General features: G+C 51.7%; 1 protein-coding gene across 2 annotated transcripts in view; it reads right to left on the bottom strand.

The window, feature by feature from the left end:
• tnfrsf13b (TNF receptor superfamily member 13B) overlaps positions 1–13,015 on the bottom strand; it is a 38,411-nt gene that overhangs the window by 10,099 nt on the left and 15,297 nt on the right. For both annotated transcript variants that reach the window (XM_086000177.1, XM_086000176.1), the window contains one exon: positions 3,962–4,174. In XM_086000177.1, the coding sequence (XP_085856303.1) occupies positions 3,962–4,174 (213 nt within the window). The remainder of the gene's footprint in view (positions 1–3,961; positions 4,175–13,015) is intronic.

Genomic DNA, 13,015 nt, shown 5'->3' with positions numbered 1-13,015 from the left:
AAATAATTACACGGATGCTGTACATAAACAAATAACAGGTCTTTACTGGAGAAGGGTAATCTCTAGACTGGGGTGCAGAGGCATGCGCACAGCTTGTATACCGATGTGGTTACTGCCGGTACTACAGTATACAGGAGCTGTAAAAAGTAGTTCTGACTTAAAGTACATACACTACAGTGATCAGGCTCCATGCTGGGCAGTTTTCTGTGCAGACATCATTTTAAAATTTGCAGGACAAACCTCAAAATTCAGCAAGGCCAGGCTTCCTAGCTACCAGCAGAGGGCAGCCCCAAGTCTTCCGACTTGGCAAAATCAAAGCTAATAAGTAAAATTAAGCAGAGCGACTAGGCTAGTCGTTGTGAGAAATGTACCCCAGGAATGTACATTTCTGTGGCAATTTCTAGCCCATTTTATTTCTCCTTTTAATCTTCCATTTGCTTAACTTTCTTTGATTTTTATTCAGAACATATATGGGGTGATTTTCCTGGGTCTGTGCCCAGGTGCACTGGATCGCCTGGGCGATGGGAATACTGGAAGTTTAGGCGGCTCAAAGGACCTTATTCATTTAGTATTATTTTTGATATTCAATTTTATATCCTTCTCACTTTAAGTCTCAAGTTCTGTTGCAGATTTTTTTAAATTCGTTTTTATGGGATGCAGGCATTGCTGGCAAGGCCAGTATTTATTGCCCATCCCTAATTGCCCTTGAGAAGGTGGTGGGCCGCCTTCTTGAACCGCTGCAGTCTGTGTGATAAAGGTACTCCCACAGTGCTGTTAGGGAGGGAATTCCAGGATTTTGACCCAGCGACAATGAAGGATCAGCGATATATTTCTGAGTTAGTATGGTGTGTGACTGGGAGGGGAACTTGGAGGTGGTGGTGTTCCCATGCGCCTGCTGCCCTTGTCCTTCTAGGTGGAAGAGGTCGCGGATTTGGGAGGTGCTGTCGAAGAAGCCTTGGCGAGTTGCTGCAGTGCATCTTGTAGATGGTACACACTGCAGCCACGGTACGCCGGTGGTGGAGGGAGTGAATGTTTAAGGTGGTGGATGGGGTTCCAACCAAGTGGGCTGCTTTGTCCTGGATGGTTTCGAGCTTCCTGAGTGTTGTTGGAGCTGCACTCATCCAGGCAAGTGGAGAGTATTCCATCACACTGTGGAGAGGCTTTGGGGAGTCGGGAGGTGAGACACTTGCCACAGAATGCCTAGCCTCTGACCTGCTCTTGTTGCCACAGTATTTATGTGGCTGGTCCAGTTAAGTTTCTGGTCGATGGTGACCCCCAGGATGTTGATATTAGGGGATTCGGCAATGGTAATGCCGTTGAATGTCAAGGGGCGGTGGCTGGACTTGCTTGTTGGAGATGGTCATTGCCTGGCACTACTTGTGGCACGAGTGTTACCTGCCACTTATCAGCCCAAGCCTGAATGTCGTCCAGGGCTTGTTACATGCGGGCATAGACTGCTTCATTATCTGCGGAGTTGTGAATGGCACTGAACACTGCAATCATCAGCGAACGTCCCCATTTCTGACCTTATGTTGGAGGGAAGGTCATTGATGAAGCAGCTGAAGATGGTTGGGCCTAGGACACTGCCCTGAGGAACTCCTGCAGCGATGTCCTGGGGCTGTGATGATTGACCTTCAATCACCACAACCATCTTCCTTTGTGCTAGGTATGACTCCAGCCAGTGGAAAGTTTTCCCCCCCCCCCCCCCCCGATTCCCATTGACTTCAATTTTACTAGGGCTCATTGATGCCACACTCGGTCAAATGTTGCCTTGATGTCAAGGGCAGTCACTCTCACCTCACCTTTGGAATTCAGCTCCATTGTCCATGTTTGGACCAAGGCTGTAATGAGGTCAGGAGCCGAGTGGTCTTGGAATCCAAACTGGGCCTCAGTGAGCAGGTTATTGGTTAGTAAGTGCCGCTTGATAGCACTGTTGATGACACCTTCCATCACTTTGCTGATGATTGAGAGTAGACTGATGAGGCAGTAATTGGTCGGGTTGGATTTGTCCTGCTTTTTGTGGACAGGACATACCTGGGCATTTTCCACATTGTCGGATAGATGCCAGTGTTGTAGCTGCACGGTAACAGCTTGGCTGGAGGCGCGGCTAGTTCTGGAGCACAAGTCTTCAGCATGGTAGCCGGGATGTTGTCGGGGCCCAGAGCTTTTGCTGTATCCAGTGCGCTCAGCCGTTTCTTGATATCACGTGGAGTGAATCGAATTGGCTGAAGACTGGTTTCTGTGATGGTGGGGACCTCAGGAGTAGGCTGATATGAACCATCCACTTGGCATTTCTGGCTGAAGATGGTTGCAAATGCTTCAGCCTTGTCTTTTGCACTCGTGCTGGGCTCCAACATCATTGAGGATGGGGATATTCATGGAGCCTCCTCCTCCTGTTATTTGTTTAATGGTCCACCATCATTCACAACTGGATGTGGCAGGACTGCAGAGCTTTGATCTGATCCGTTGATTGTGGTATCGGTTAGCCCTGTCTAGCATACTGCTTCCGTTTTTTTAGCATGCAAGTAGTCCTGTGTTGTAGCTTTCCCAGGTTGCACCTCATTTTTAGGTACGCCTGTCATGCTGCTCTTATTGAACCAGGGTTGGTCCCCTGGCTTGAGGGTAATGGTAGAGTGAGGGATATGCCAGGCCATGAGGTTACAGATTGTGGTGGAATATAATTCTGCTGCTGCTGATGGTGCTGTGGGCCACAGCGCCTCATGGATGCCTTGTTTTGAGCTGCTAGATCTGTTCTGAATCTATCCCATTTAGCACGGTGGTAATACCACACAACACAATGTCCTCAATGTGAAGGTGGGACTTTGTCTCCACAATGACTGTGCGGTGGTCACTGCTACCAATACTGTCATGGACAAATGCATCTGCAACAGGACGAGGTCAAGTAGGTTTTTCCCTTGTGTTGGTTCTCACCACCTGTCGCAGGCCCAGACTAGCAGTTATGTCCTTCAGGACTCGGCCAGCTTGGTCAGTAGTGGTGCTACCAAGCCACTCTTGGTGATGGACATTGAAGTCCCCCACCCAGAGTACATTCTGTGCCCTTACTACTTTCAGTGCTTCTTCCAAGTGGTGTTTAACATGGAGGAGTACTGATTCATCAGCTGAGGGAGGGCGGTAATCGGCAGGAGCTTTCTTTGCCCATACTTGACCTGAAGCCATGAGACTTCATGGGGTCCGGAGTCAATGTTGAGGACTCCCAGGGCCACTCCTTCCTGACTGTATACCACTGTGCCACCACCCCTGGTGGCTCTGTCAGTGGGACAGGACAGGACATACCCAGGGATGGTGATGGAGGAGTTTGGGACATTGACTGAAAGGTATGATTCTGTGAGTATAACTATGTCAGGCTGTTGCTTGACTAGTCTGTGGGACAGCTCTCCCAATTTTGGCACAAGTCCCCAGATGTTGGTGAGGGAGGACTTTGCAGGGTTGACTGGGCTGGGTGTGCTGAGGTCAATGCTAGGTGGTCCGTCCGGTTTCATTCTTTTTCATAGCAGTTTGTTACAACTGAGTGGCTTGCTAGGCCATTTCAGAGGGCAGTTAAGAGTCAACCGAATTGCTGCAGGTCTGGAGTCGCATGTAGGCCAGACCAGGTAAGGGCAGCAGATTTCCTTCCCTAAAGGACATTAGTGAACCAGATGGGTTTTTACAGCAATCCGCTAGTTTCATGGTCATACCCAGGGATGGTGATGGCGGAGTTTAGGACATTGGCTGAATCTGTCAGTATGACTATGTCAGGCTGTTGCTTGACATTACTGATGCTAGCTTTTTATTCCAGATTTATTTAATTGAATTTAAATTCCCCAGCTGCCGTGGTGAGATTTGAACTCGTGTTTCTGGATCATTAGTCCAGGCCTCTGGATTACTCGCCTAGCCCAGTGACATTACCACTACGCTTCCGTTCCCCTGGTTGCAAAACAAAGTCACGTTGCTGGTTACTGACCTTTTGAGGATGCATTTGTCTTGTGGCTGGCCACAGCAGTGTCGCATGTGGAAACGCCCCTCTTCCTGATGCAACAAACCAGCAGCATCAGAAATACACATGTAACGACACAGAGATTCACTGCCAGGACCACAATGATGAGGATGTTAAAATACTCTTCATGGGGTAGACAGTGCCTGAGAGTAGGTAGGGGATCTTGAGAGCTTGTGATCTCTAAAAGGGAGAAGCATATAATTAATTCCAACAAATCAAACTGGATAAAATGAGAGACAGACGCATATCATATATTGATCAATCCCAGTTGCTTAATTTGCGCCAATGATGCGACCTCGCATTCTGCCAGGGCAAGTTGTAAAACTGGGTGCACAAGGATCCTGCTCCTTTTTTGTGATGTATGATTTGGGTCTTTAAGATACGCTACAAGCATGCACAAGCCGTATAAATGTATGTACACGAGGGCAAGAAAATACCATAGAAATTCTACAAGATTAGGTAAAGCTCCACCCGCAATGTTAGCCTCGCCCATATGTACCGGACAGAGTATAGTTGCAGCCAGCAAGGTCTGTTTAGTATGCCGCCTTAAAGCTAGTGCGTAGTAGTTTGGGCTGGATTATCATATCTTTGGTTTTTGGCTACAAGGGTTTGTGTTTTACGATGTTGTCCTTTTGCACTGTTCTAATTTGAGCTATGCTGTCCTTTGCCTTTAAAGGGCTAATACCTGCTGTTATCTTAGTGTCACCTGGGAGAATTGGGAGGCTGGGCCTGGCACATCCTATTCTCATGCATGATCTGGATGAGGAAGACAATTTCATCTAGTTATGAAGACATCATTGGCAGTATGTGCAGACCCACCATTACCTCAGGACCCAGATCTACAGACCATGCCACTCCCACCTCAGCATGTCCAATGACACCTGAGATCGGCACCTCTGCTTTACTGCAGATGCTGTGATTGAGCTATGCCATCTGTTGCAGTCTGACTTGCAGCCCCATCTCTCTACAACTAGGACTGATGTACCTGTTTCTGTGAAGGTGACCGCTAGGACGCTGTATCCTTCCAGGCAAGTGCAGGGAGCATCTCCAACATCAGCCATTCTGCAGTTTACAGCTGAATTAAGGCACAGATGCCATGTTCGCCCAGAGCTATCACTTCATCACTTTCTATGGGGAAAAGAGACTGCAGCTGGAGTGGGTATAGAATGTTTATAAACTGGTGGGCCCAGTAGAATAGCAATTATTTGTCCATGCTGTGAAGACACAGTGTGAGCTGGCTGGCTGCTCTAATCGCTCTATTTCTCCTGCCTCCTCCACATGCAAATAATGCTTAATTCAGTGCCCCTCTCTCAACCTCACTAATGGCTTGCTTGAAGTGCCAGTGGCTGGGCTGGTGCTGGGACCTGGGGAAGTGCTTGATGCAACTTGCAGTGCAGTGTGAGAGACTATGATGCCACTGTATCTTGGTCACTCATGTTGGGAATCTAGTTTGCTAACAACAGCATTTCTACTAATAACATTACAGGAATGATACAGCCCTGTCTCCTCCATCAGCGGTCGTGGTCCATATCGGTACCAACGACATAGGTAGAAAGAAGGATGAGGTCCTGCAGGTAGAGTTTAGGGAGCTAGGAAAGAGGTTAAAAAGCAGGACCTCAAAGGTAGTACTACCAGTGCCACGTGCTAGAGTACAGAAATAGGAAGACACAGCAGATGAATGTGTGGCTGGAGAGATGGTGTAGGAGGGAGGGCTTTAGATTCCTGAGGAATTGGAACCGTTTCTGGGGGAGGTGGGACCTCTACAAGCCAGACAGGTTGCACCTCAACGGAAATGGGACCAATATCCTCGCGGGAGGGTTTGCTAGTTCTGTTGGGGAGGCTTTAAACTAGCTTGGCAGGGGGATGGGAACCTAATGGAGTCAGAAGGGAGGGAAGAAAAACTGGAATTGAAAAACAAAAACGTAGAAAGTAAATTGGAAGGACAGAGGAATCAAGGGCTAGATAGTAGTCAACAAGAAGGTTTGCCTGTGCTAAATGGTGTATACTTCAATGCAAGGAGTATAGCAAACAAGGCAGATGAGTTGAGGGCACAGGTAGATACTTGGGACGATGATGATATAGCTATTACAGAGACTTGGCTGAAAGAGGGGCAGGTATGGCAGCTCAACATTCCTGGTTACAGGATTTTCAGACAGGATAGAGAGGGAGGTAAAAAGGGAGGGGGGTCGTGGTATTAAAGTAACTATTACAGCTGTGAGGAGGGATGATGTGTTGGAGGGATCATCAAATGAGGCCATATGGGTCGAATTGAAAAACAAAAAAGGGGTGATCACACTGCTGGGCGTGTACTACAGACCCCCAAACAGTGAGAGGGAGATAGAAGAACAAATATGTAGACAAATTTCCGAGAAGTGCAAAAACTATAGGGCAGTAATAGGGGATTTCAACTACTTCAATATTAACACGGGTAAAATTAGTGTGAAGGGTATAGAGGGTGCGGAATTCCTAAAATGCATCCAGGAGAACTTTTTTAGCCAGTATGTAGTGTGGTAAACCACTTTGTTGTTGCACACTGTTGTGCCTATGCATGCCTCAGCTGACTCCGCCCCTGGCTCCACCCACATGCCCGGGTATAAAGGTGACTGCTCTGCAGCCCCCTGCCCTTTTGGATACCAGGCAACCACGAGAGGCATGCTCTGTTCTTTGCTAATAAAAGCCTATTAATTAACTGTCTTTTATGAGGAATTGATAGCGCATCATGTAGCAAGCTCAACAAGGGAGGGGGCGGTTCTGGACTTAATTTTAGGGAATGAAGCTGGGCAGGTAGAAGGCATATCAGTGGGGGAGCATTTTGGTGTTAGTGACCATAATTCAGTTAGATTTAAGGTAGTTATGGAAAAGGACAAGGATAGAACAGGAATAAAAATTCTAAATTGGGGAAAAGCAAATTTTGCTAAGCTCAGAGGGGATTTAGCCATAGTGGACTGGAAACAGCTACGTGAAGGTAAATCAGTGTCAGAACAGTGGGAGGCATTCGAGGAGGAGATCTGGAGGGTTCAGACCAAATATGTGCCCTTAAAAGAAAAAAGGTGGGACTAACAAATCTAGAATCCCCTGGATGTCTAGGGACATACAGGGTAGGATAAATTTTTTAAAAAGGGAGGCGTATGACAGATACTGAGGGCTAAATACTCCAGAATCTTTAGAGGAGTACAGAAAGTGCAGGGGTGCAATTAAAAAGGATATTAGGAAAGCAAAGAGAAAGCATGAAAAATTCTTGGCAAGTAATCAAGGAAAACCTAAAGATGTTTTATAAATATATTAAGAGCAAAAGGCTAACTAAAGAAAGGGTATGGCCTATTAGAGATCATGAGGGTAATCTGTGTGTGGAGGCGGGAGACGGCAGTAGGGTTCTTAATGAATACTTTGTGTCTGTTTTCACAAAGGAGGGGCAAAGCAGACATTGCTATCTGGGAGGAAGAGTGTGAAATATTAGATGAAATAAACATAGTGAGAAATGAAGTATTAAGGGGTTTAACAGCTTAAAAAGTGGACAAATCCCCAGGCTCGGATGAAATGTATCCCAGGCTGTTAGGCGAAGCAAAAGAGGAAATAGCAGATGCCTTGACCATCATTTTCCAATCCTCTCTGGCTTCAGGTGTGGTACTGGAGGACTGCTAATGTGGTACCCTTGTTTAAAAAGGGAGAAAAGGATAGACTGAGTAATTACAGGCCAGTCAGCCTAACCTCGGTGGTGGGAAAATTATTGGAAAGAATTCTGAAGGACAGGATAAATCTTCATTTAGAAAGACACTGATTAATCAAGGATAGTCAGCACAGATTTGTTAAGGGAAGGTCGTGTCTGACAAACTTGATTGAATTTGTTGAGGAGGTAACAATGAGGGTAGAGCATTTGATGTAGTATATATGGACTTTAGCAAGGCTTTTGATAAGGTTCCACGTGGCAGACTGGTCACAAAGTTAAAAGCCCAGGGCAAAATGTCAAGTTGGATTCAAAACTGGCTCGGAGATAGGAAGCAGAGGGTGATGGGTGTTTTTGTGACGAAGGCTGTTTTCAGTGGGTTTCCGCAGGGCTCCGTACTAGGGCCTAGAAATTCGGTATAGCTGCGTTTGGGGCGCTAGTCCTGGTGATGCGCAAAGTTTAGCGCCAGGCGCAATTTAGCGCCACCTAGCGCGATATTGGGTTGCAGCACCCCTAAAGGTGATTGCGGCACTAAATCAGGCGCTGCACGCTACTCTTAAGGCGCTAACCCGGCGGCACAACCCAATTTTGCGGCGGCAGGGCGCAGCGAAGGTGCTGTCAATAATCACTTTCCCTGAGACACAGTGGCGCCGGCCAGCTCTTAAAGGGGCAGGTCAATTGGCATCACCAGACACACTCACTGCCTTGTAGGCCTTCAAAGTGGTGGGAGCCTACCTGTGGCGCACCAGCCTAGCAAGACATGCAAAGGGTGAGGCAGAGGGCAGAACGCCTCACTGATGGGGCATTGGATGCTTTGGTTGGCGCAGTGGAATCAAGGCCAAGGAAGATGGTCGGAATGTGATTTATGTTTTGGACAGTCTCCCGGGTGTGAGAGGCAGTTATGTGTCAGTGTATTAGTTTTGCTTTCTGTTGCCATAGCTTTCTCATGTTTGAAGGAACCACATTTTGTGTAATGAAACACTCTCTTCATTTACAATGGCCATGCCTGCTATTTACATGCATCTTGCCCTTCACAGGCTTCGGGGTATCAGACCGGTTCCATTCCTGTTCTTGGAATGGCAGCAAGCATTCCGTGAGAGGGGCCTAGAAGCTACTTCTGATCAGCCTCTGACGCGCAGCCTGAGAAGAGCTGCTCGCGTAGAAGTTCAGGCCAGCAGCCATCTTCTCAGCCGCCGACAGAGATGTCCTGTACCTTATCTCGGGCTGCAGATCTGGCTGAAGGATCTGGCTGAAGCAACTGGCACAGCTCAGTCACCACCTCCTTTCTAAATCGCAGCCTTCTGACACACTGCTCCTCCAGCATGTTCATGTAGGAAAACTGCTGTCAGATAACCCTGCCAACGTAAGGTCTGCTGTGGCGACGTCTGTTGGCCCTCCTCCGACTTGCCATGCCCGCCCCCCTCCCTGCGTCTCAGTGCCCTTTCCAGATGATTCAGCAGCAGGACATTCCCCTCCAATGCAGCCCCCATAATAAGTGCCCACAGGAAGGTTCCCCGTTGTCAAGGCTCACCAACAGCAAGGTGATGGTCAGAAGGCTGAAGATCGTCTGCCTGCGTTGGCTCAGTGGTCAAATGGCTCTGTGTGCAGCTCAGCAACTCTTTGTAGCTCTCGAGGAAGTTGTGATCCAAAAATGGCTGCCGCTTTTAAACCACACCAGTCCCCTTTAAATAACGCTCCTCCAGCCCGAGAGTGACTTGGTAAGGCCGAGGTAAGCTGCCACTATTAGCGCCAGGCGCTACGGAGGGGGGCGCCACTGAATTTCCGGTCCGGGGCACCCAAAAGGTGTTGCACACTCAAATGACGTCATAATCAGCCTGCGCCCATGAGCGGGCGCTAAGATTTAGCGCCGGCGCTAAATGCATGCTCAATATGGGGCGAGGCGCTCTGCACCTTGCGCCCGCCCGGAAATTGGCTAGCGCCCCACTTCTCTGCCTCTTTAGGCGTTAATCGGTGGCGCTATCAACCGAATTTCTCCCCCTCGGTCTCTTGCTTTTTGTGGTATATATCAATGATCTAGACTTGAATATAGGGGGTTGTAGGAGTCTATGTACTCCTAGCAAAAAATACTGAACTCGGAGAGGCTCAACAGAAAAGGTTTAATTGTTGAGGCTACATGTTGAACACAAAATGGCGTCAGAGACTACACCAAGTCTGACTGCTTTTCATCAGTCCACAGCTTCGACTGCTCCTCCCCCGCTCTGGGCTTAACTATGTTGCAGATCGAGTTTCTTAAAGGTGTGATCCTTCTTAAAGGCATGACGCCTGATTTATAGTCTACGGACCGAAAAGCGGATTGTGTCTTTTCTGTGATTGGTACGCCACACAGCTCCCCCCCAGAATCCGCTAGCAGGGAGTGTACGAACCGGCGTGGCGGCTTGATGGCACGGCCGGAACCGCTCTTGGCGGTTGGTGTCGGGAGCGTGGCAGTCGGACGTGTCGGGCTCTTAGGTGGTCTGCCCCGCGGTGGGGGTTGGCCCACTTGAACGGGTTCGTCGGGCGCTAGGTGCGCCAGCTTGAGCCGGTCGACCGACACCTTGTCAGTTCTGCCGCCCACTTCGAGGAGGAAGAACTTGTTCCCCGTCTGGAGTACCTTGTAGGGTCCGTCGTATGGGGGCCGTAGAGGTCCTCGGTGGGCATCATGGCGCACGAAAACAAATTTGGCCATGTGCAGGCTAGGTGGTACGTGGGTTGCTGGTTCGCCGTGCCGGCCGGTGGGTACCGGAGCGAACTGTTGTGCTCGATTGGCGAAAGCGCGGCGTTGCTGGTCAGCCGACCAGGGGGTCGTGGCGGTGGGCAGGAACTCTCCGGGTACGCGCAGCGGCTGGCCGTACACGAGTTCCGCCGCCGAGGCTTGCAGGTCTTCCTTGACCGCGGAGCGTAGGCCATGTAGCACCCACGGGAGGCGGTCGATCCAAGCCTCGTCCTCGAGGCTGGCGCGGAGGGACGCCTTCATGGACCTGTGGAATCGCTCGCACAGTCCGTTGGCTTGGGGGTGGTAAGCCGTGGTGCGGTGAACGGCCACCCCGAGGTTTCAGGCGATGGCGGCCCACAGATCAGAGGTGAATTGCGGCCCTCTATCCGACGTCATGTCGGAGGGGACGCCGAACCGAGCGACCCAGGTACCGATGAACGCCCTCGCGATGTCGGCGGTGGTGGTGGACGTCAGTGGAATGGCCTCGGGCCAGCGGGTGGTACGGTCCATGATTGTCAGCAGGTGTGTGTGACCTTGTGATGGCGGCAGGGGGCCGACGAGGTCGATGTGGACGTGGTCAAACCTTCTTTCTGGCACGGTGAACTCCTCGAGTGGGGCTTTGACGTGCTGGTGGATTTTGGCACGCTGGCAAGCTATGCAGGATCTGGACCAGACGCGCACATCTTTGCGCAGGCCGCGCCAGACAAATCGGTTGGCCACCAGTCTAATGGACGCGCGGGTGCCGGGGTGCGAGAGGCCGTGGACGATGTCGAACACCCGTTTTCGCCGGGACTACGGGGCGGGGTTGCGCCAAGGAGGTGTCGCATTTGACTGTGACGGCGGACGGGCCGCAGGCGACGTCGGTCAGTCGCAGCCCTGGGAGGGTTGTGGGCGCGGAGAGCAGATCGGGGTCGGTGCGTTGCTCCGCTGCCAGTTGAGCATAGTCCACTGCCAGGTGGGCGCCGTGGATGGCGGGGCGGGATAGGCAGTCGGCCACCACGTTGTCTCGACCGGAGATGTGCCGGATGTCCGTGGTGAATTCGGACACCGCGGCGAGCTGGCGTTGTTGCCTGGCTGACCACGGGTCCGCAGATTTTGCCATCGCGAATGTCAGGGGTTTGTGGTCGACAAACGCGGTGTAGGGGCAGCCCTCCAGAAGAAATCTAAAATGGCGGACTGCCAGGTACAGTGCAAGGTGCTCGCAGTCAAAGGCGCTGTATTTGGCCTCCGGGGGGCGCAGTTGGCGGCTGAAAAAGGCCAGCGGTTGCCAGGCCCCGTCGACCCACTGTTCGTACACGGCGCCGACCGCGTGGTCGGAGGCGTCCGTGGTGAGGGCCACCCTGGCGTTGGGCTGTGGATGAGCAAGCATGGTGGCGTCGGCGAGCGCCTTTTTGGTCGAGTCGAAAGCGGTCAACATGTCCGCCGACCACTCGATCGCCATTCTGTCTGTCTTACCCCGGAGGGCTTCGTATAGGGGCCGCATGAGGGAGGCTGCTCCGGGAATGAAGCGGTTGTAAAAGTTGATCATCCCCAAGAACTCCTGGAGGCCTTTGATGGTGGTAGGCCGGGGGAACTGCTAGACGGCTTGCACCTTGGCGGGCAGGGGAATGGCTCCATCCTGCGTGATGTGGTGGCCGAGGAATTCGATCCTGCTGAGGCCGAATTGGCACTTGGCTGGGCTGATGATGAGCCCGTGCTCACTGAGCCGCTGGAACAGGGTGCGGAGGTGCTCGATGTGTTCCTGCTTGGAGGAACTAGCTACCAGGATGTCATCCAGGTAGACAAAGAGGAACTTCAGGACCCGGAGGACCGAGTCCATGAGCCGCTGGAAGGCCTGGGCCGCGTTTTTGAGGCCGAAGGGTATTCGGAGGAACTCGAATAGTCCAAAAGGGGTGATTATGGCTGTCTTGGGAACGTCCGTGGGGTAGACTGGCACCTGATGGTAACCACGCACCAGGTCGACTTTGGAGAAGACTGAGCGGCCGGCCAGTCTAGCCGAGAAGTCTTGAATGTGCGGTATGGGGTACCGATCCGGCGTGGTGGCGTTGTTTAGGCGCCGGTAGTCCCCGCAGGGGCGCCATCCACCGTCTGGTTTGGTGACGATGTGGAGTGGGGAGGCCCAGGGGCTGTTAGAGCGGCGGATGATGCCGAGCTGTTCCATCGTGGCGAACTCGGCCCGCGCGATCTCCAGCTTGGCCGGGTCCAGCCTGCGGGCGTGGGCATACACCGGTGGGCCTGTGGTGGGGATGAAGTGTTCTACCCCGTGCTTAGCAACTTTCGCGGAGAAGGTCGGGTTGGTGAGGGCTGGGAACTCAGCCAGGAGTGCTGAGTAGTCGTCCGTTGAGCGGGCGCGGCACTGCCACGCCATTTTGGCGGGTTGGGGGGGGGGCGCCATGGTGCCCGGGATAGGTGACATGGAGTTCATGTCCACGAGGCGGCGCCGAGGCATGTCGACCAACAGGCCATGGGCGCACAGGAAATCCGCACCGAGGAGCGGGGAGAGCACCTTGGCAGTGATGAACTCCCAGTGGTAGCGACGGCCTGCGAGGTCGATGGTGACTGTGCGGGAGCCGTACGTCCGGATGTCGGTGCCGTTGGCGGCAGCCAGCGCAGGGCTGCGGCCACCTCGCTGGATCTCGAGGGC

Source organism: Somniosus microcephalus, chromosome 11 (assembly GCF_052327205.1).
Source record: "Somniosus microcephalus isolate GS21.2 chromosome 11, FLI_Smic_1.0, whole genome shotgun sequence".
Lineage (NCBI taxonomy): Eukaryota > Metazoa > Chordata > Chondrichthyes > Squaliformes > Somniosidae > Somniosus > Somniosus microcephalus.
This window is presented reverse-complemented; position numbering and strand designations above follow the sequence as displayed.